Source organism: Gorilla gorilla, chromosome 4, assembly GCF_029281585.2.
Source record: "Gorilla gorilla gorilla isolate KB3781 chromosome 4, NHGRI_mGorGor1-v2.1_pri, whole genome shotgun sequence".
Lineage (NCBI taxonomy): Eukaryota > Metazoa > Chordata > Mammalia > Primates > Hominidae > Gorilla > Gorilla gorilla.
This window is the reverse complement of record NC_073228.2, coordinates 15,088,039-15,106,939: the sequence shown is the minus strand read 5'-3', so window position 1 is coordinate 15,106,939 and position 18,901 is coordinate 15,088,039. Positions and strand designations below refer to the sequence as shown.

The window sequence follows — 18,901 nt, the reverse complement described above, 5'->3', positions numbered from 1 at the left end:
GACCCGGAGGAGATCTGACTTCTTTCCCTCTTGCTACATTTGGGCTGGGCCTAGGCTCTGGGGAGGGCTTTCCGGCATTGCCCCCTCCCAGGCAGCTCTGCCCCACTTCCCACCCCAGGTCCTCCTCCTGTTTCCTGCCCTTCCAGCCCTTCTCGCCTAGGCCTCCTTCCCCATGTGGCTGCAGATAGGGCTGTGAGGCTGTTTCCTGCCCTCTGACTTGTCTTGAAGAAGCAGTGGTAGGAGGCTGGGTGTGGTGGCTCACGCCTGTAATCCCAACACTTTGGGAGGCCGAGGCAGGTGGATCACCTGAGGTCAGGAGTTCGAGACCAGCCTGGCCAACATGGTGAAACCCCATCTCTACTAAAAATACAAAAATTAGCAGGGTGTGGTTGCACGTGCTATCATCTCAGCTCCTCGGGAGGCTGAGGCAGGAGAATTGCTTGAACCCGGGAGGAGGAGGTTGCAGTGAACTGAGATTGCGCCACTGCACTCCAGCCTGGGTGACAGAGCAAGACTCTGTCTCGGCTTAAAAAAAAAAAAAAAAAAAAAAAAAGTAGTGGTAGGTGGCTGTCTTTTGGGAGGGGTCTGTAGGCTGAAGGTCCATGGCACAGCTGCATGTGTCTACTGGGCCCTGCCAGACCTCCCAGGCCTCCACCAGGGATTGAACCTGGGGAAGGCTCCCTGGCTCTGTGGATGGCTCTGGCTCTGGCTCTGGCCCTTGGTACTAAGGGGCCCTGGGGCTCTTCTCTCAGGCTTGATGGATGGGGGACCGGGGCCCGGAGGTCTGAGGAAGAGCCTGGTGTGGCCTCCCACGGCCTGTCCTTGTCTTCTCTGCTGCCCGGAGCCCAGAGCTCCCGTGGCCTCAGCTGGTTTCTGCGGTGAGCGAGTACAGAGAGATAAATGCGCGCATTTCTCCAGCTGCACGAACACCCAGTCACAGTTCCCTTCTCAGTGCCAGGGAGGTCTCTGCTTTCTGGAGAGATGGGGGCTCATTCAATTTGCAATGGTAAAGGGTGGGGATGGGGACAAGAAAAGGGGGACGAAGGAGGATGAGAGAGACAGAGAGAGACGAAGAGAGTCTGGGGAGGAGACGGGGCCTCTGTGGGTAATAAACACATCCCGTCTGTAAATGAGAGGATCTATTTGTATCTCCCAGCGTCCCAGCTTTCCTTATTTATATGGAAATATGGAGGGAACATGTGCCTGTTCTGAGTTGTATCACTGGGGCCTCACATTAGATATATTTCAATTTAGCTGATGCCAAGAGTGGTGAAGTGACTCTGGGGAAGCGATGTCAGCTTGCTCTGCTGACAGTCCCGGGGCCAGTGGTGGCTTTTAGGGGAGTGGGTCACTGGGGGAGAGTCGGCCTGACCTGCTTCCCTCCTGGGTACCCACCCCCTGCCTAGTCTTTGGGCATTTCCAGAGCACAAAATGTGCCTGGTACCCCGAGGGCTCACTGGGAAGGGGTAGGGGCTGTCTCCCCAGGTCTCAGGGGTTTCTGGAGTTCCATGCCATCTGCAGAAGATGGGAGCAGCTCCTGAGCCCCTGGCACGGGGGTACTTGGTCCAGTCTGATGGGGCGGGGCTTGAAGAACTACAGAAGGGGCATCTGGCTCTGCAGGCATGGTCATTGTGAAACCCAGGCTGCAGTGACCCATGCCTCTGTATGTCCTCAGGGTTTTGTTTGTTCGTTTGAGAGAGGGTCTCGCTCTGTTACCCAGGCTGGAGTGCAGTGGTGCAATCATGGCTCACTGCAGCCTCAATCTCATGGGCTCCAGCAATCCTCCCACCTCAGCCCTGAAAGTAGCTGGGATTACAGGCACATGCCACCATGCCCAGCTAATTTTTGTATTTTTTATTGAAAAGGGGTTTTGCCATGTTGCCCAGGCTGGTCTTGAACTCCCAAGCTCAACCAATCCATCCACCTTGGCCTCCCCAAGTGCTGAGATTATGGGCATGAGCCACTGCACCTGGCCTGCTGCCAGTTTTTATAGGAGCGTTTCTTTCTTTTCCCATTTCTCTAATCTCCGGAGGCAATTAGGGGAAGACACAGAAACAGAAGTCAGGGCGATAGAGACTCAGAGCTCAATGAGCCCAGCCCCCTCATTTTACATGAGGGTAAATTGAGGCCAAGAGAAAGACGGTGACCTGCTCACTTGTCTGGTCCGCAGCAGAGCGAGCCTGGAGTCCAAGCTTCTGCCCCATCCCCCTTGACCGGGCCCATGCCACCATGCTGCTGCTGGAGCCTCCACTTTGTTGACTTTCAGGGGCCTCTGCAGCTCTAGGCCAGACCTCATAGTTTTTGGCCCATCATCTGTTTTTCAGCCTGCGCAATGGGACTGGGAGCGTGGGGTGTCGGTAGGGAGCTGTGACCGTGAGGTTTCTGGGAGGGGCTCAGGCGATAGGCAGGGGCAGAGGAAGCTTGGGATGGGCTTGGAGAGTGGGACCGGTAGTGCAGCAGGCAGGGTGCCAGGCCTGAGGCGCTCCAGGGAACACAGCGTCACCCCAAAAGCCACGCTGTGGGCTCAGCACCACTGGGGTGCTGCGTCTGCAGGAACGAGCTGCTGACCAGGCTCTGTGGTCAGTCAGGCCTGAGTGCTCTGGCCGCGGCACCGCTACGGTGTCCCAGCTGTGAGACACCGTATGGCATGAAACGTTCCTTTTTTCATCTCAGTCCTTTGGGGAAGGGACTACTCCAGCCCGAGCTATGAACGACAGCCCACCAGGGCTGCCCAGTGAGGCCAGGCAGGCTGTGCACTGCACGACTCCACGACAGACGCCCTTTAGGCGGCCACAATACCAGTGGTGTCCTGTGGAGTTGTAGAAAGCAGTGGCCAGGCAGGTCATCTGATGTCCTCCAGTTTGTTTTAGCTGAAATGATGGAAATCTCTTCATCTACTCTGTGCTACAAGCACTGGTTGCAAGCTCGGTATTGAATTTGGATGATGGGCTTGGGCAGACATCTCTGAAATGAGAGTGATCTGAAAAAGTAAACCGTTGCCCCCGCCTCTGGGAAGCTGAAAGAGAGAGGGAGCTATCTATATCCTGTTTTCTCCCACTCCTTTGGAGAAGGACTACTCCAGCCCAAGTTATGAGCGATGGCTCACCAGGGCTGCCCAGATTAACCGATTGAGTGTGTGAGTGTGTGGGGAGGGCCTGAGAGGCTGGAGAGACCTGAGTTAGTGTCATGTAACGCTAGTATGAAATTTCCCGGTCCCAGCTGAGTTTTTGAAAATCCACTCTGTTTTCCGTAGAGGGACTTGTGGGGAGGTCCTTTGCTGCTTCAGCTCTTGGGGTGGGGAGGAAATATGCCCATTTTCTCCAATACCCGACCCCATCCGTGAGCCTTCCTGGGCATCTCTGCCTCTCTCTCCTCCTTTTCTTCTGCCCGCCACATCCCCCCTGCTCCCATTCATGCCCGTTCTTCAGAGCCAGGAGCCCTGTGTCTTTAAGGAAATCGCAGCTTCTCCTGTTTTGCAGCCCTAGCCTGGCCGGCATTTCCAAGCTGTGTGAGTGGTCCCGCCCCAGCTCCTGTGGCCTCCCTTCTGACCTCAGGCGGGTTCACCTGGCAGGGGAGCCCAGCCAGGGGGTGACTTATATCAGGGTGGGAACGTGGCAGCAGTGGCTGGGCCAGCCGGAGCCAGGGAAGAAGGACAGAAGCAAAGCAGAGGTGTGAGAGCAGCCCCGGTGATGCAGAAGCCGCTGGCTGCCCCTGCTCCACCCACCGCCTCTAGCTCCTTCTCTCCTCTCCCTGTTCTGCCTCTTCTCAGTGGCCTCTCTAGTCACCTTCCTGGTCCTGTGGTCTGCAGACGGGGCCTGTTATTCTTGCCTTCAGACGGGGATGCTGAAGCTCAGAGCCATTCAATGACTGCCCTGGTCACACAGGGGTCAGCGGGCAGAGGCCCCAGTCCCCTTGCCCCTCCCCAGGTGGGGAGACTGCAGTGTGTTCTATACGGTCTCAGGGCTCCCCAGCAGGGCTGAGCTTGGGCGCCCGGGTGGTAACATTCTCGGCAATGCAGCTTTCCACAGCTTCCCCGTCTCTCTTCCTCACTCTCCTGCTGGGGTTTCCATTAGCTCCCGGTTAAACTACTCACCCTCAAACCCTTGTCCCAGGCTCTGCTTCTGGGGAGCCCAACCCACGGCATCCTCCATTGGGCCCCTGGACTGGCAGCCTGGGAGCATCGAAGGTTCATGTTCCCAGGTGACTTGGCTCGTTTTGGGGGAGTGATTTCAAGCCTGATCCATAGGGGTTTGGGAGGAGCTGAGTTGGGGATTTTAGTGCCTGGAGCCCAGCACCCTATGGACTGTGTGGAGGGGCAATGTGAAGCCTTCAGATTTAATTAAAAAGGAAGGCGAGAACTCGCTCCCGCACACTGGCACGTGCAGCGCTAATGATTGGGAATGATTAGAAAGGAAGCCGTGGAGGATTGCAGGCTGGCTGATGGGATCTTGGTCGAAGTGCCTCATTTTCACATAATTTTCTTCTTCATAAGGTCTCCCCTCCCCAGGCTGGGAGCAAAGGGAAGAGCAGCCGCCTCAGCCCCAGGGAACCTGCCCTTGTCAGTTGATCTTTGGAAATCCAAAGACCAGCTTGAGATTCAGAACACATGCATTATGGTTTCCAACAGGAGGGTCCAGGGAAGAGGGATGGGGAAGAGATGGAGTTAGGGCCCAGAGGCCGGGCAGGAGAAGGAGGGCTGGGGAAGCAACAGGGCCCTGGGGCCCTGAACACAGGCTCCCAACTTCCCTGCATGTCCGGATCCATGGGGAGCAAGGAAAGTGCAGATTCCCGGGCCCCGGGCCCTAGAGAGTTGAATGGGCAAATCTAGACCAAGGCCCAGAAATCCGAATTTTAACAGCCCGGCCAGAAGATTCAGATGCTGCTGGGTGATTGGCCACACTTCTAGGAACCCTGATCTAGAAGTCCTGCCTGGAGCTTACCGTTTGGGGGCTCTGGGGCTTCTGTCCCAGGGCTGGGCCTTTTCTGCCTTCTCACGGACATGAGGGTTGTTGGGCCCCAGAGCACCTCAAAGGTTACATCTAAAGCTCCATTTTACGGTTGACAAAATTGAGGCCCAGAGGGCTTAGGAAATGATCCCAATGTCACATGGCTAGTGGGCAACAGGGCTGCCCAGGGCTCTGCACTCCACCACGATGCTGTTCTCTGCACCGCAAAACAATGCAGCAAAGGGGTCAGCAGTGCCTGGGAAGATGGAGCTGAGGCTGGGGTCTGGTGTTGGTTGGTGCTGGGGGACTTTGGGGCCAGCTTTGTCTGAGCTGCCCCAGCTCGGACACCAGGTGGCCTCCAGGCTGCTTGGGCCTCCCCTAACCATACCCGCACTCTGCCCACAGTGATGGGGGGCCCCGAGTCCCGCGGCGTCCTGCGCAAGATGAGCGACCTGCTGGAGCTGATGGTGAAGCGCATGGACGCACTGGCCAGGCTGGAGAACAGCAGTGAGCTGCACCGGGCCGGCGGCGACCTGCACTTTCCCGCAGACAGGTGAGGGGACGTGGGGAGGAGGCACACGGAGCAGGGGAGCGGTGGCACCTGCCACTCCACCCGGGGTGCTGTCCGTCATCTCCTTTTGTGAATCTGGAGAAGATTTGGACCACACCGTAATACAGCCCAGAGTGCATTTCTACCACCCAAATTTAACAACCGTTAACATTTGGTCACATTTATGGCCTGTTTTCCTCTTTAAATAAAACGTCACAGATGAAAACTAAAGGGCCCTTTAATGACTTCTCCCTAGAGACAAGTGCCTCCCTGAATTTGCTGTAAGTTTTTCCAGTCCATTCCAAGCACATTTGCACATATGTTTAACACACACACACATTATATATGCATAGTGTGTGATTTTAACAAATTCCATGTAAGTGGCATCTCACAGGACATATTCCACTTTTTTTTTTTTTTTTTTTTTTTTTTTGACACAGAGTCTGGTTGACTCTGTCACCCAGGCTGGAGTGCAATGGCACAGTCTCAGCTCACTGCAACCTCTGTCTCCCGGGTTCAAGCGATTCTCCCACCCCAGCCTCCTGAGTAGCTGGGACTACAGGCACCCACCACCACACCTCGGTAATTTTTGCGTTTTTAGAAGAGACAGGGTTTTACTATGTTGGCCAGGCTGGTCTCAAACTGCTGACCTCGTGATCCGCCCGTTTGGCCTTCCAAAGTGCTGGGATTACATCTTTGCCTTTTAAATTAAAAAAAAATTTTTTTTTGAGACACTCTTACTCTGGGCTGGAGTGAAGTGGCACGATCTTGGCTCACTGCAACCTCTGCCTCCCAGGTTCAAGTGATTCTCGTGCCTCAGCCTCCTGAGTAGCTGGGATTACAGGAGTGCACCACCATGCCAGTTAATTTTTCTGTTCTTTTTAGTAGAGATGGGGTTTCACCATGTTGGCCAGGCTGGTCTCGAACTCCTGACCTCAGGTGATCCAACCGTCTCAGCCACCCAAAGTGCTGGGATAACAGGCATGAGCCACCCGGCCTTTTTTAAAAACATTTTTTCATGATGATTTTGAACTCTGTGTTGAGGGGCATGTGTGGATACTATGTACCCCTGGCCATTTTTGCCAAGTAGAACTTTCTGGTTTATTTCTTCTAAATATTCTCCTGCTTCGGCCAGGATGTCTGAGAGCCCAGAGTCTGTGCTGCTATCCTACAAGCCCCAGGGACACATGAGGTGTGACATCCAAATCATGTGTCCTAGGTATATAAGGCATCTCCTGGGACCTCAGAGAACAGGAGTGCGGGAGGTCAGGCTGTCCCGACTGGCCCCTAGAGGTGGATGTGGAAGGAGGGGCTTTGACCCCACCCTATTCCAGGGAGACGAGCTCCACTTTCCCTCTTTTATATATTGGGGTTCTTTGTGAAATTGATTTGCTAAATGTATTCTAGCTGCTAAAAATTAAGCTTGAAACGCACTTTTAGACAATTTGCAGAAAAGCTATTTCTCAGCCAGCGTGTGTGATGGAAAAGCCAAAGCTCTAGGCATTTCTAAAGTACGGAGTTGGGTGAAACGGAAGAAAATGATGACCCACAGGAGGTCACTGTGCCCATGGGAGGGTTGGAGGGAGGCCTGCCTGAGTCAGGCCTGAAACACAGTGCGCCCATGTGGACTGGTGTGGGATCCTTTGCCATGTAGCCTGCTGGTGCTGGGCTGCTGGCCGTGGGGCCAACCTCTTACTGGCCTTGCCGATTGAGTGAACGTCCTGGATGCCTGGTAGGCCAGCCTGGTGTGAGCATCATTACCCTCATATTAGCTGACATTTACTCAAAACACACTAAGCACCTGGCATGGTTCTTACTGCATAAGCTGAAGATAGGTAAGATAAGATAGATCTTACCTACCTCACAACCATCTTATGGTTTAATCTTTAAAGATTTAATTAAATCTTTACTGTCCCAGAGGAGGAAGCTTTAATCTCCCAGAGGAAGAAACTGAGGCACAGAGAAGTTCAGAAACTCACCCAAAGTTGCACAGCTGTAAGAGGCTGGACTTGGCTTTGGGTTCAGGCTGACTGGCTCCACAGCCCACATTTCTAAGCACTGTGCTCTTGATGATTGATTAAATATGTGGTTATATGTGGTTTGGTTTTTGTCCCTTTCTAAGAGGTTTGTATTTATTTATTTATTTATTTATTTATTATTTTGAGATGGAGTCTTGCTCTGTTGCCCAGGCTGGAGACCAGCAGTGGCGCGGTCTTGGGTCACTGCAACCTCCGCCTCCTGGGTTCAAGCAATTCTTCTGCCTCAGCCTCCTGAGTAGCTGGGATTACAGGTGTGTGTGCCACCATGCCCAGCTAATTTTTGTTTTTTGTTTTTTGTTCTTTTTTGAGACAAAGTCTCGCACTGTTGCCCAGGCTGGAGTGCAGTGGCATGATCTCGGCTCACTGCAAGCTCTGCCTCCCGGGTTCAAGCGATTCTCCTGCCTCAGTCTCCTGAGTAGCTGGGATTACAGGCACATGCCACCACGCCCAGCTAATTTTTGTATCTTCAGTAGAGACGGGGTTTCACCATGTTGGCCAGGATGGTCTTGATCTCTTGACCTCGTGATCCACCTGCCTCGGCTTCCCAAAGTGCTGGGATTATAGGTGTGAGCCACTGCGCCCGGCCTAAGTTTTGTATTTTTAGTAGAGACTGGGTTTTGCCCTGTTGCCTAGGTTGGTCTCGAACTCCTGACCTCAGGTGATCCGCCCATCTCGGCCTCCCAAAGTGCTGGGATTATAGGTGTGAGCCACTGTGCCTGGCCTACTGGATTTATTTTTTAAAAAGATCATTCTGACTGCTGTGTGAAAACTGGATTAACAGGGTGGCAGGAGGGGAAGCAGCGAGGCCGTGGTGGAGATGGGGAGTGCCGGCAAAGGGATCTGAGCTTCCTTGGAAATCCCCCTGAGGCATGAGGCCGTTTTCCTTTCTGTGTGCATGGATCCTTCTTCTCTGACACTGTCTGTGTGCCCTCGGATCCAGCCCCTGCCCCCCAGCTCCATCTTTCTCCCTCAGATCCAGTCCTTTGCCCCTCTTTCATTCTTTCTGCTTTCCTGTCTGCCCCCAGCGGTGCCTCTGATGCAGCCTCTGTCCGCAGGCCTGTTCCCCAGGTCAGGAGCAGGCCTTGTTGGTCTCTGTTGAGGATATTGCTGCAGGCAGCAGAGCTGAGGGTCCAGTGGACCCCTGGACTCCAGGTCTGCCTTCTTGGGCTGGGGGTGGTACTGCTGGCGCATCCAGTGTTTCTCTGATTTTTTTCCGGTCCTGGCCTGTGCCTCCCTCCCCTGCCCTGCCCTTTGTCTCCTCCCGGGGAAGGAGGGAACTTGTAGGGGGAGGGGGAACATGCGCCACCTCCCAGCTCCCTCCTGGGAAATAGCAACCATCCATCACGACCGGCAGAGCCCATCACACCCACAGGAAGAGCCATCAATTTCAGGGACACTGTGGTTGCTGGTTTCAGGGAGAGAAATGGTGGGTGTGTCCCGGGCCTGTGAAAGCCCCCTGCTGACACGCTCCTGTGCACAAACACTGCTACCCCCTCCCCACCCTGAACCTGACTCCAGGTTAACCAACCTGCAGCTAGACCGGCAAGAATCCTGCAGGAGTGCCTGCTGCTGCATTTCCAGAAAACTCTCAGGTGCCTGCACTTGGATTCCCCACTTAGAAATTTCCTGTGGCTTAAAAAAACACGTCCCCTGTTCTTCCTCAGCCCTTTTGGAAGCTTCTGGGCTGCCGCCTTCCACTCATGGCTGGTGTTTCCTCAGGGAAAGTAAATTTGCAATTTTAGCCTAGGAAAACATAATTAGAGAGGCAGATTTGCTTCAAATGGCATCGTATTATGTATCCTAAAGCCAAATAGTAATGATCTTTGAATTTTCCATAAGGCCATAAAACCACCGAAATTTGAGGCTGTCTGGATTGAAGAGGTCAGTCCGTATTTGTTGAATGTCTAGTGTGTGCAGAGTCTGGGCTGGAGGTTTGAGAGCAGGTGGAGGGGACACAAAAAAGATGGAATTCCACTGCATGCCCGGTGCCCAGCCTGGCCGGTGGCCCCTGGGAGTGGGGCAGACCTGGGCGGCCTTGGGCTCTGCGAGCCTCAGGTTCTTCACGTGTGTGTTAGAGATGATGCTGATGGGAGGCCTGGGCCCTGTGCTTGGCGCTCAGAAGAATAGTTTGTCTCCTTTCCTTTCCTTGTACCGTGAGGGTCCAGAGAAGGGGGTGACCCAACCACTCTTTGGGAGGCTTAGAATCACCAAGTCCCCACGGCACAGGGGAGTTTGGGATAGCCTTGAAGGAGAGACATTTTGACTGGGGAGACAGTCAGCACTCTGGACAGCGGGAAGGAGCAGATGGCTGAGGTGGCTGAGCCCGAGGGAGGTGGACCAGGGAGGAGGGGCCACCTGGGAGCACTGTGCCTGGAGGACCTGGTGAGTGAGGGGCAGGGGTGGGCTTGAACCCTGAACTTTGATGGCTCTAAAAACCACCTTCAGGCTGGGTGTGGTGGCTCACACCTGTAATCCCAGCACTTTGAGGCCGAGGTGGTCGGATCACTTGAGGTCAGGAGTTCGAGACCAACCTGGCCAACATGATGAAACCCCGTCTCTACTAAAAGTACAAAAATTAGCCAGGCGTGGTGGCACAAGCCTGTAGTCTCAGCTACTTGGGAGGCTGAGGCAGGAGAATCGCTTGAAGCTGAGAGGCGGAGGCTGCACTGAGCTGAGATCGCACCATTGCACTCCAGCCTGGGTGACAGAGTGAGAGTCTGTCTCACAAAACAAAAAGCAAAAAACAAAAACGAAAAAACACTGTTGTCCTCTAGACTCCCCAGTTTATGTCTTAAGCTGGGGCTGTAGCCCTGGATGCTGCTGCTCTCAGAATAGGCACCTGCTGACCCACCTGGGTGTCCTGGGAACACTCAGACGTGGGGTCTCCTGGTTGCACTCAGGATCCCCTTCTCTCCCAGCCCCCATCTCAGGCTGTATCAGTGCCATTATTGCCATGGCTCGGACCCCAACCTTGCAGTCACCCCTGGCTCTTCTCTCTCATACACTTGCCCCGTCCCTCAGCAAATTCTCCCACCTTCAGAATACGCCTTAGGAGCCCACCGACTGACCCCAACCAGCGATTCCAACTCAGCAGCCACTGGGGTCTTTCTTTCCCTCCCTCCCTCCCTCCCTTTCTTTTTTCTTTTCTTTTTTTTTTTAAACAGAAACTTGCTCTGTCGCCCAGGCTGGAGTGCAGTGGTATGATCTAGACTCACTGCACCCTCCGCCTCCAGGGTTCAAGCAATTCTCCCGCCTCAGCCTCCCAATTAGCTGGGATTACAGGCGTGCACCACCATGCCCGGCTAATTTTTTTTGTATTTTTAGTAGAGACGGGGTTTCGCCATATTGCCCAGGCTGGTCTCGAACTCCTGACCTCATGTGATCTGCCCGCCTTGGCCTCCCAAAGTGCTGGGATTGCAGGTGTTAGCCACCGTGTCTGGCCCAGTGGGGTCTTTCTAAGTCATCAATAAGTGTCCAGGTCCCTCCTCTACTCCCCGCTCCCTCATGGCCCCCCAGCTCACTCGAGTAAGAGCCCAGGTCCTTCCATTGGCCCCACCATGCCTGGCCCCATGTCCCTCTGGCTCCTCCTGCTGGTTCTGCCACTGTCCCTGGAGCACAGTGATCTCAGACTTTGCTTCCCTGGGTAGGTGGTAATGACACCACACACAGCCCAACCCCAGCTCTGCTCCTTTTAACAGGGGGAGTGCATGTGTGCACGGGTGTATTTATGCATTTATTTTTTTGTTAGGAAGAGAGGAGTCCTCTCTGCTCTCACTTGGGGAGGGGGCCTCCCCAGCATCGGTGGTGGGGGGGAGCTCTGGATGGGCCAAGGAGGAGCTGAAGCAGAAGAGAGCAGTGCGAATGCAAGCCAGGCTGGATGCTGGGGTGGGGGCTCCATGTCCCGTGTGGTGTGTGTGAAAGAGACAGAGGCGGACGCAGAGACACGGCGACAGAGAGGATCCGTCTCCCCCGCTCCGGCGCTCATGTTTCCAGCCGTGTGCACTCAGGTCTCCCGGTATGCGTGTCTGTAGGCACCTGTGTACGTGAGTCTCTGTGTTTTAAAAGAAAAGTGATCAGTTTCATAACAAAATAACAGCCCCAGCAAGCACCCTAGCCAGCGGCGGGGAGATCAATATCCCCGTTAATTGAATGCAACTCTCGTAAATCAGGAGAGGAAGTCAGAATTAAATCTCTTTCCTGAGGTGGCCTGGAGAGCTCGTTCTCAGGGGAAGCAGACTGGACCGGAATCAGTGATTACCTCGTGGGGCAGGGAGGAAGGGACTGAGCCTCAGGGGCCTCTTTGAGGGACCAGCCTGAAGGGAGTTGAGGATTGGGGCCTGCGAGGAGGTAGTGACCTGCCACTGGCCACCTGCAGAGCCAGAGTTCCCCGCTGGAGGGCCGCGTTGGTGGTATAGTGGTGAGCATAGCTGCCTTCCAGAGTTCCCCGCTGGCCCCGGCCCATCACCCTAGGCCTCAGGTGGTGGAGGGAACAGAGCATCTGGGTCCGGCATGTGGCCTGCAGTGTTGGCTGCTCTTTGTTCCCTTGGGACAGTGCCCGGAGGCTGGCTGCACGAGGGTCGGCCTTGGGAAGAGGGGTGGGCGGTGATCAGAGGCCTCGCTTGGCATTCTTTTACTCTCCGAGTAAGAAACGATGGTTTTGGTAGAATGCCTGGGGCTTAGTATATGTGCAGAAAATATACTCAGGCCCAGGTCTCCCATGCCAGGTGCACTGAGCTGTTTTGCAGATGCAGTGAGAAGATGCAGGGCTGGCGCGGGGGCAGTGCCAGTCCTGGGAGCTCGCCGTGTGACCTTGGGAAAGCCACTATATCTGTCAGACATCCTGGGACCTTGGGACCCAGGCAGGCTCTTGAGGTCACAGTGCCCATGGGAGGTGACTGAGCCCACGGGAGGTCACTGTGATGGGTTTGGGCCCACCAAGGGGTGGCTCCAGCAGGCAGGGAGGGAAGAGCTCTCAGGGAACACACCTGATAACCTGGGAAGTCACCGTCCCCTCTCCCCATCCCTGCCCAGAGCTGTCTGCAAAGCCCTCTGGTCTCAGAAGCTGTCTCGGGCCACCGTGGGTACCTTCACTGGGACAGAGGCGTGTGGTTGGCAGGTCAGAGGCCTCTTTCAGCCAGTGCCACCCAAGGGCGGCCCTTGGCCCCCAGGGGCATGTTCTGGATTCCAACGGACTTTGCTGCAGAGCTGGCTGAAGTAATAATTATTAATCATCATAATAATTAATGATGATAATAATCAATGACAATAGTAAATAATAATAACAGCCACCCTCTATTGGGCACCAAGCTCACTAGAGCTTGGTGAGGAGGATCCCGTCCAGGTCTGAGCCAGGCCTGCACTGTTGTCACAGCCCCACTGTGCTGAGAGCCGGACCAACCACATGACAGCCACGTTTATTGGGGATGGGGTGTGAAAAAGCCCCAAGTTCCCAGTGCAGTCCCTGCCGGGCTGGGAGGGAGGTGGGACCCTTCAGTCTGCAAGTATGTCCTGTTGGCCCTGAGGGCTTCCTGATCATGACGAATGTCCCCAGCTTTTCTGTTGAAGGCAGGGCGGGACCAGAGACCTTCACTCCCCTCCTGTTGGCCATGCCGTGGGTGGTCTCCTGGCCTGGCTTGGGAATAACCTGTCACTACAGGATCGCGTGCCAAGGCCTGGGCCAGACTCACCGGCACCAAGAACCCAGGCCCCACAGAGTCCTGGGTCTGAAGAGGGACAGTGAGTGGTGGATCTCAGGGTCACCCCCTCAGAAGGGGCTGCAGTCCTGTCCTTGGTCCCTCTGAGCCATTGAAACCTCGGGTGGAGCAATTTCAGGGTCGGGAGACTCACTGCTTTCTGATGTGGTCCATTCTGCTATTGGGCAGGTCTAACTGGGACTTCATCCAGAAGCGGGTGAGACGTCACTTTGACTGAATGTCCATTACAAGTAGTGATAATAATAATAGTAATAACACCACCAGCGCTTATTCCAAAATTGACCACATAGTTGGAAGTAAAGCACTCCTCAGCCAATGTAAAAGAACAGAAATTATAACAAACTGTCTCTCAGACCACAGTGCAATCAAACAGAACTCAGGATTAAGAAACTCACTCAAAACCGCACAACTACATGGAAACTGAACAACTTGCTCCTGAATGACTACTGGGTACATAACTCGTACCTAGGTATGAGCGCTAGGTACACCTAAGTATGGGTATACCTGTAACTACCTATAGGTGTCTTAGGAGTTCAGGCTGCAATAGCAAAGTTCCATAGCCTCGGGGGCTCATAGACAACAGACATTTCTTTGTTTCTTTCTTTTTTTGAGACGGGGTCTCCCTCTGTTGCCCAGACTGGAGTGCAGTGGCATAATCACAGCTCCCTGCAGCCTCTGCCTCTCAGGCTCAAACAGTCCTCCTGCCCTAGCCTCCTGAGTAGCTGAGCCTGCAGGTGCATGCCACCATCCCTGGCTAATTTTTATATTTTTGTAGAGATAGGGTTTCACTATGTTGCCCAGGCTGGTCTTGAATTCCTGAGCTCAAGCAATTGGGCCACCTCAGCCTCCCAGAGTACTTGGATTACAGGTGTGAGTCACCGTGCCCGGCCTCAAGCATTCATTTCTCACAGTTTTGGAGGCTGGGGGTCTGAGACCAGGGTTATAGATGATCAGCTTCTTGCCGTGTCTTCACACATGGTGGGAAGAGGCTGAGAGAGCTCTCTGGGGGCCTTTTTTTTTTTTTTTTTGGAGACTGATTCTCCCACCGTCACCCAGGCTGGAGTGCAGTGGCACAATCTTGGCTCACTGCAACCTCTGCCTCTCAGGTTCAAGCAATTCTCCTGCCTCAGCCTCCTGAGTAGCTGGGATTACAGGTGCACAACACCACACCCAGCTAATTTTTGTATTTTTGGTAGAGATGGGGTTTCACCGTGTTGGACAGGCTGGTCTCAAACTCCTGACCTCAGGTGATCCACCTGCCTTGGCCTCTCAAACTGCTGGGATTACAGGTGTGCACCACTGTGCCCAGTCAGGGGCCTCTTATAAGGGCACTAATGCCATTCATGAGGGCTCCACCCTCATGACCTAATCCCCCTTCAAAGGCCTCACCTCCTAATACCATCACATTGCGGGTTTGGATTTCTTTCTTTCTTTTTTGTTTCTGGAGACAGGGTCTCCCTCTGTCAACCAGTCTGGAGTGTAGTGGTACAATCTCGGCTCACTACAACCTCCGCCTTCTGGGTTCAAGCGATTCTCCTGCCTGAGCCTCCTGAGTAGCTGGGACTACAGGCATCTGCCACCACACCCAGCTAATATTTTGTATTTTAGTAGAGTCAGGGTTTCACCATGTTGCCCAGGGTGGTCTCAAACTCCTGAGCTCAGGCGATCTGCCCGCCTCGGCCTCCCAAAGTGCTGGGATTACAGGCGTGAGCCACTGCGCCCGGCCCTGGGGGTTAGGATTTCAATATACAAATTTTGTGGGGACACAGACATGGTTCATAGCAGCAGGCAAGACAAGTGCCTTCTATTGCTTACTCCTTCACGCAGCCCTCCAAGGGTTGCCTCCTTTGACAGACAAGGGAGCTGAGGCTCAGAGAGGCTCGTGGGGTCTAGGACATGCAGCACAGGGCCAGCCTGGTGGCTTGGTGGCTCCAAAGTTCTCGGTGCTTCGAACACAGGGTTGTTCCTCTTCTAAGCCCTCTGTGACCCTAACAGGCCTTGAGGAGGGCAGGGGGCTTCCTGGAGTGTGTCCCCTGACCCCACTGAATAAGAAAAAGCCAGCACAGTGAGGCTGGTGTGGTATCAGGGCCAGGAGGTAGGAAGTCTCTTTTTGAGACAGGGTCTTGCTCTGTTGCCCAGCCTGGAGTGCAGTGGCTTGATCACGGCTCACTGAAGATCTCAACCTTCTGGGCTCAAGCAATCCTCCCACCTCAGCCTCCAGAGTAGCTGGGACCCCAGGCATGTGCCACCACACCTGGCTAATTTCTGTATTTTTAGGGGAGATGGGGTTTCACCGTGTTGGCCAGGCTGGTCTCGAACACCTGACCTCAGGTGATCCGCCCGCCCCGGCCTCCCAAAGTGCTGGGATTACAGGCGTGAGCCACCACGCTCGGCCAGGTAGGAAGTCTTTAGAAGGAAGCTCCAGGACTGTGCTGGGCCAGTGACCTCTGCTCCGCAATGAAGCCCCAAGTACCAGGCAAGAAGGAAACTGGCAGAGCCTGTGTGGAGAGGAGAAGGTGACCTCAGGCTGGTCCTGGGGCTCCAGATGCAGGGCACTGGCACAGAACATTTGGGATCCCCAAGGCCACCCTGAGGTCCAGTGATTTGCTAGGAGGACTCAGAACTCAGCACAGCCATGATCCTCACGGTGACAGCTTATTCCTGTGAAAGGATATGGATGAAAATCAGCCAAGGGGAGCGGCGCACGGGCGGGGCAGAGCCCTGGAGACCCGCATGGAGCACTGGTGTTCCTCTCCCGGTGAAGCTGTGACAGCGCCTGCTCTCCCAGCAACGATATGGGACAACACACATGGGTGTTGCCAGCCTTGGTGCCCAGTGATGTTATGGGGGCTCAGTCTCAGAGACATGACTGACCACTCAGGGGCTGACCTCAGTCTCTGGCCCTTCCAGAGATCAAGCTGAGGCGGCATGTCCCACCATCAATCACAGGGAAGCACAGACTCTCGGGGGTGGCCCAAGGCCCCAGGTAGAAAAGGACACTCTTATCAGGGGACACTCCAAGGGCTGAGGGGTGAGCTCCCGGGAGCAGGTCCAGGGCAGGCCTTTCTTTCTAATGTGTGGGTGTGGACATCCCGGAGCTGCCCAGCTCACCTGTTAACTGCACGCACAGTACGGGCTCTTGGTACCTGCGTGTTCTTCCCTCTGGCCCTTGAGTGGCTCAGTGATATCCCTTGATGTACCCCAGGGTCAACCCACACAGACACACCCCAGATTGCTTTCTCCTCTGCCCCCTCTCCCTGATAACCCCCCTCAGGGTGTCCTTGAGGCTGGGCCTGCATTTGGTTCATCTGTGTTTGGTTCCTCTGTGCCCAGAGCCCAGCACCGAGCAGGCATGTGGTAAATACGTGTGTATGCACGTGGATGATGGGGCCTCCTCTGGGGACACCCCTCCTGAGCTCTCCAGCCTCCCCTCTCCCTGACTGTCATGGGCCAGATCTTCACTGTTCATGTTCACGCTGCTCTGCCAGAAGCCGCCGGTTCAAGCTCACCTGGGTTCACAGCCTTCCTCTCTTAAAATGCACGTAACAAAGACATAAAAGAAAAGAAAGGAAAATGTACTATAAGCAGGACCAAAGGGCTCAGGGGCATCTGCACCAGCTGGAGAAAGACTGGGTGCGCTTGGTGGTGGGAGTAAGGCCCAGGGGATTGTCCCCTGTCCCCCGTGCCGGGGTAGATTGAATTCAAGGTTTGTACCCTGGTAATGGATTCTTCAGGGTTAGGGTGGTTGTTGCCTGGGAAACTCCTTCTGCCAGAGCAGTTTCGGCCTTGCCTCCTGTGGGGAGTGTTGGCTGTTATCCCAGTGGAAATAGCCCTGAAAGTCCCATCCCCCAGGATGTCACTTTCTAGACTGGGGGCGGGGGGTGCCGGCCTTTTGCTCGGTCTTGGCCTTGGTCCTGATGTCCTGCCCCCACCCTGTGCATGGACCCCTTCCAGGTGAAATGGTGCATTCCTGCCTGTCTCAGAGCCCACCTGTTGGCACCACCTTCCCGGGGTGTAAGAGGTGGAAAATGGATTTTCTTCCGGCAACCCAGCATGTCTCAGGGCAGCTTTTTCTGATTGATTGAAGCCAGTGTTCCACTCGTGGCTCCAGCCTGCTTCCTTTGCTGAAGACCAAGGCCTGGAGGCCCCTTGTAAGCTTGTGGGCACTGCACTTGTGTCCAGGCATTCATTAGGGCCACCCGGCTCCCTGTTCCCCCGCCAGGAACATCCTCTCCAGCTGTCCGTCTCCAGCCATGTTGCCTGTTCAGCAGCCTTCTGGGCTGGGCGGGGTGAACTTTGGGGCTAGGCTGCCTGGTTGGACTGATTTTCTCATTTAATAACTGTGTGATCCTGAGCAAGTCACTCAGCCTTGCTGTGCCTTTGTTTCCTTCCTGATCTGTCCAATGGGAGCATTAAGAGGGACCAGGATGTTGCCATGGGCATTAAATGAGATCAGAGTATAGAAAGAGCTTGGCAAGCAAATGCTCAATACCTGTTGGCTGTGTAACTGTCATTATCGTTAGTGGCATGGTTTTCTCGTGTCCTCCTAAAAGTCTAGGAAAAGTCCTGCCTCCCTGGGTGGCCTTATGATGTCAGGTACCTTCCTCCATAGAAAAGATTTTAGGCCGTGCGCAGTGGCTCATGCCTGTAATCCCAGCACTGTGGGAGGCCGAGGCAGGTGGATCACAAGATCAGGAGTTCAAGACCAGCCTGGCCAGATGGTGAAACCTCCATCTCTACTAAAAATACAAAAATTAGCTGGGCGTGGTGGTGCACCTGTAAATCCCAGCTACTCAGGAGGCTGAGGCAAAGAATTCATTGAACCCAGGAGGTGGAGATTACAGTGAGCTGAGATTGCACCAGTGCACTCCAGCCTGGGTGACGGAGTGAGACTCTGTCTCAAAAAAAAAAAAAAAGAAAAAAAAAAGGCAAAAAAAAGAACAGATTTTAAATGGCATTGGTTTCCTAGGGCAACACAAACTGATTGTGTTAAACCAGCTGTCCCCAACCCCCTGGCATGGACTGGTACTGCTCCATGGTCTGTTAGGAACCTGGCTGCACAGCAGGAAGAGGGCGGCAGGCAAGCAAGTGAGGCTTCATCCGTATTTACGGCTGCTCCTCATCGCTCGCGTTACCACGTGAGCTCCGCCTCCTGTCAGATCAGCAGCAGCATTAGATTCTTATAGGCGTGAAAACCCTATTGTGAACTGCACATGTGAGGGATCTAGGTTGCCTTCTTCTGATGAAAATCTAATGCCTGATGATCTGTCACTGTCTCCCATCACCCCCAAATGGGACCATCTAGTTGCAGGAAAATGAGTTGCAGGGCTCCCACTGATTCTACGTGGTGGTGAGTTGTATAATTATTTCATAATAATGAAATAAAATGCACAGTCAATGTAATATACTTGAATCATCCTGAAACCATCCCCACCGCCCCTCTCCCTGGGTCCATGGAAAAATTGTCTTCCACGAAACCAGTCCTGGGTGCTAAAAAGGTTGGGAACCACTGGATTAAACAACAGAAATTGATTGTCTCACAGTTCTGGAGGCCGGAAGTCTGAGATCAAGGCGTCAGCAGGCAGTGCTAGGGAAGGATCTGTTCCAGGCCCTGCTCCTGGCTTCTGGTAGTTTCTTGACTGATGGGAGCAC

General features: G+C 54.3%; 1 protein-coding gene across 3 annotated transcripts in view; it reads left to right on the top strand.

Moving 5' to 3' along the window:
* The window catches only part of MGAT5B (alpha-1,6-mannosylglycoprotein 6-beta-N-acetylglucosaminyltransferase B), an 83,462-nt gene that overhangs the window by 8,406 nt on the left and 56,155 nt on the right, over positions 1-18,901 (top strand). For 2 of the 3 annotated variants that reach the window (XM_055388837.2, XM_055388836.2), the window contains one exon: positions 5,352-5,499. The exons of the other annotated variant lie outside the window; for it this stretch is intronic. In XM_055388837.2, the coding sequence (XP_055244812.2) occupies positions 5,352-5,499 (148 nt within the window). The remainder of the gene's footprint in view (positions 1-5,351; positions 5,500-18,901) is intronic. 3 annotated transcript variants of the gene reach the window in all.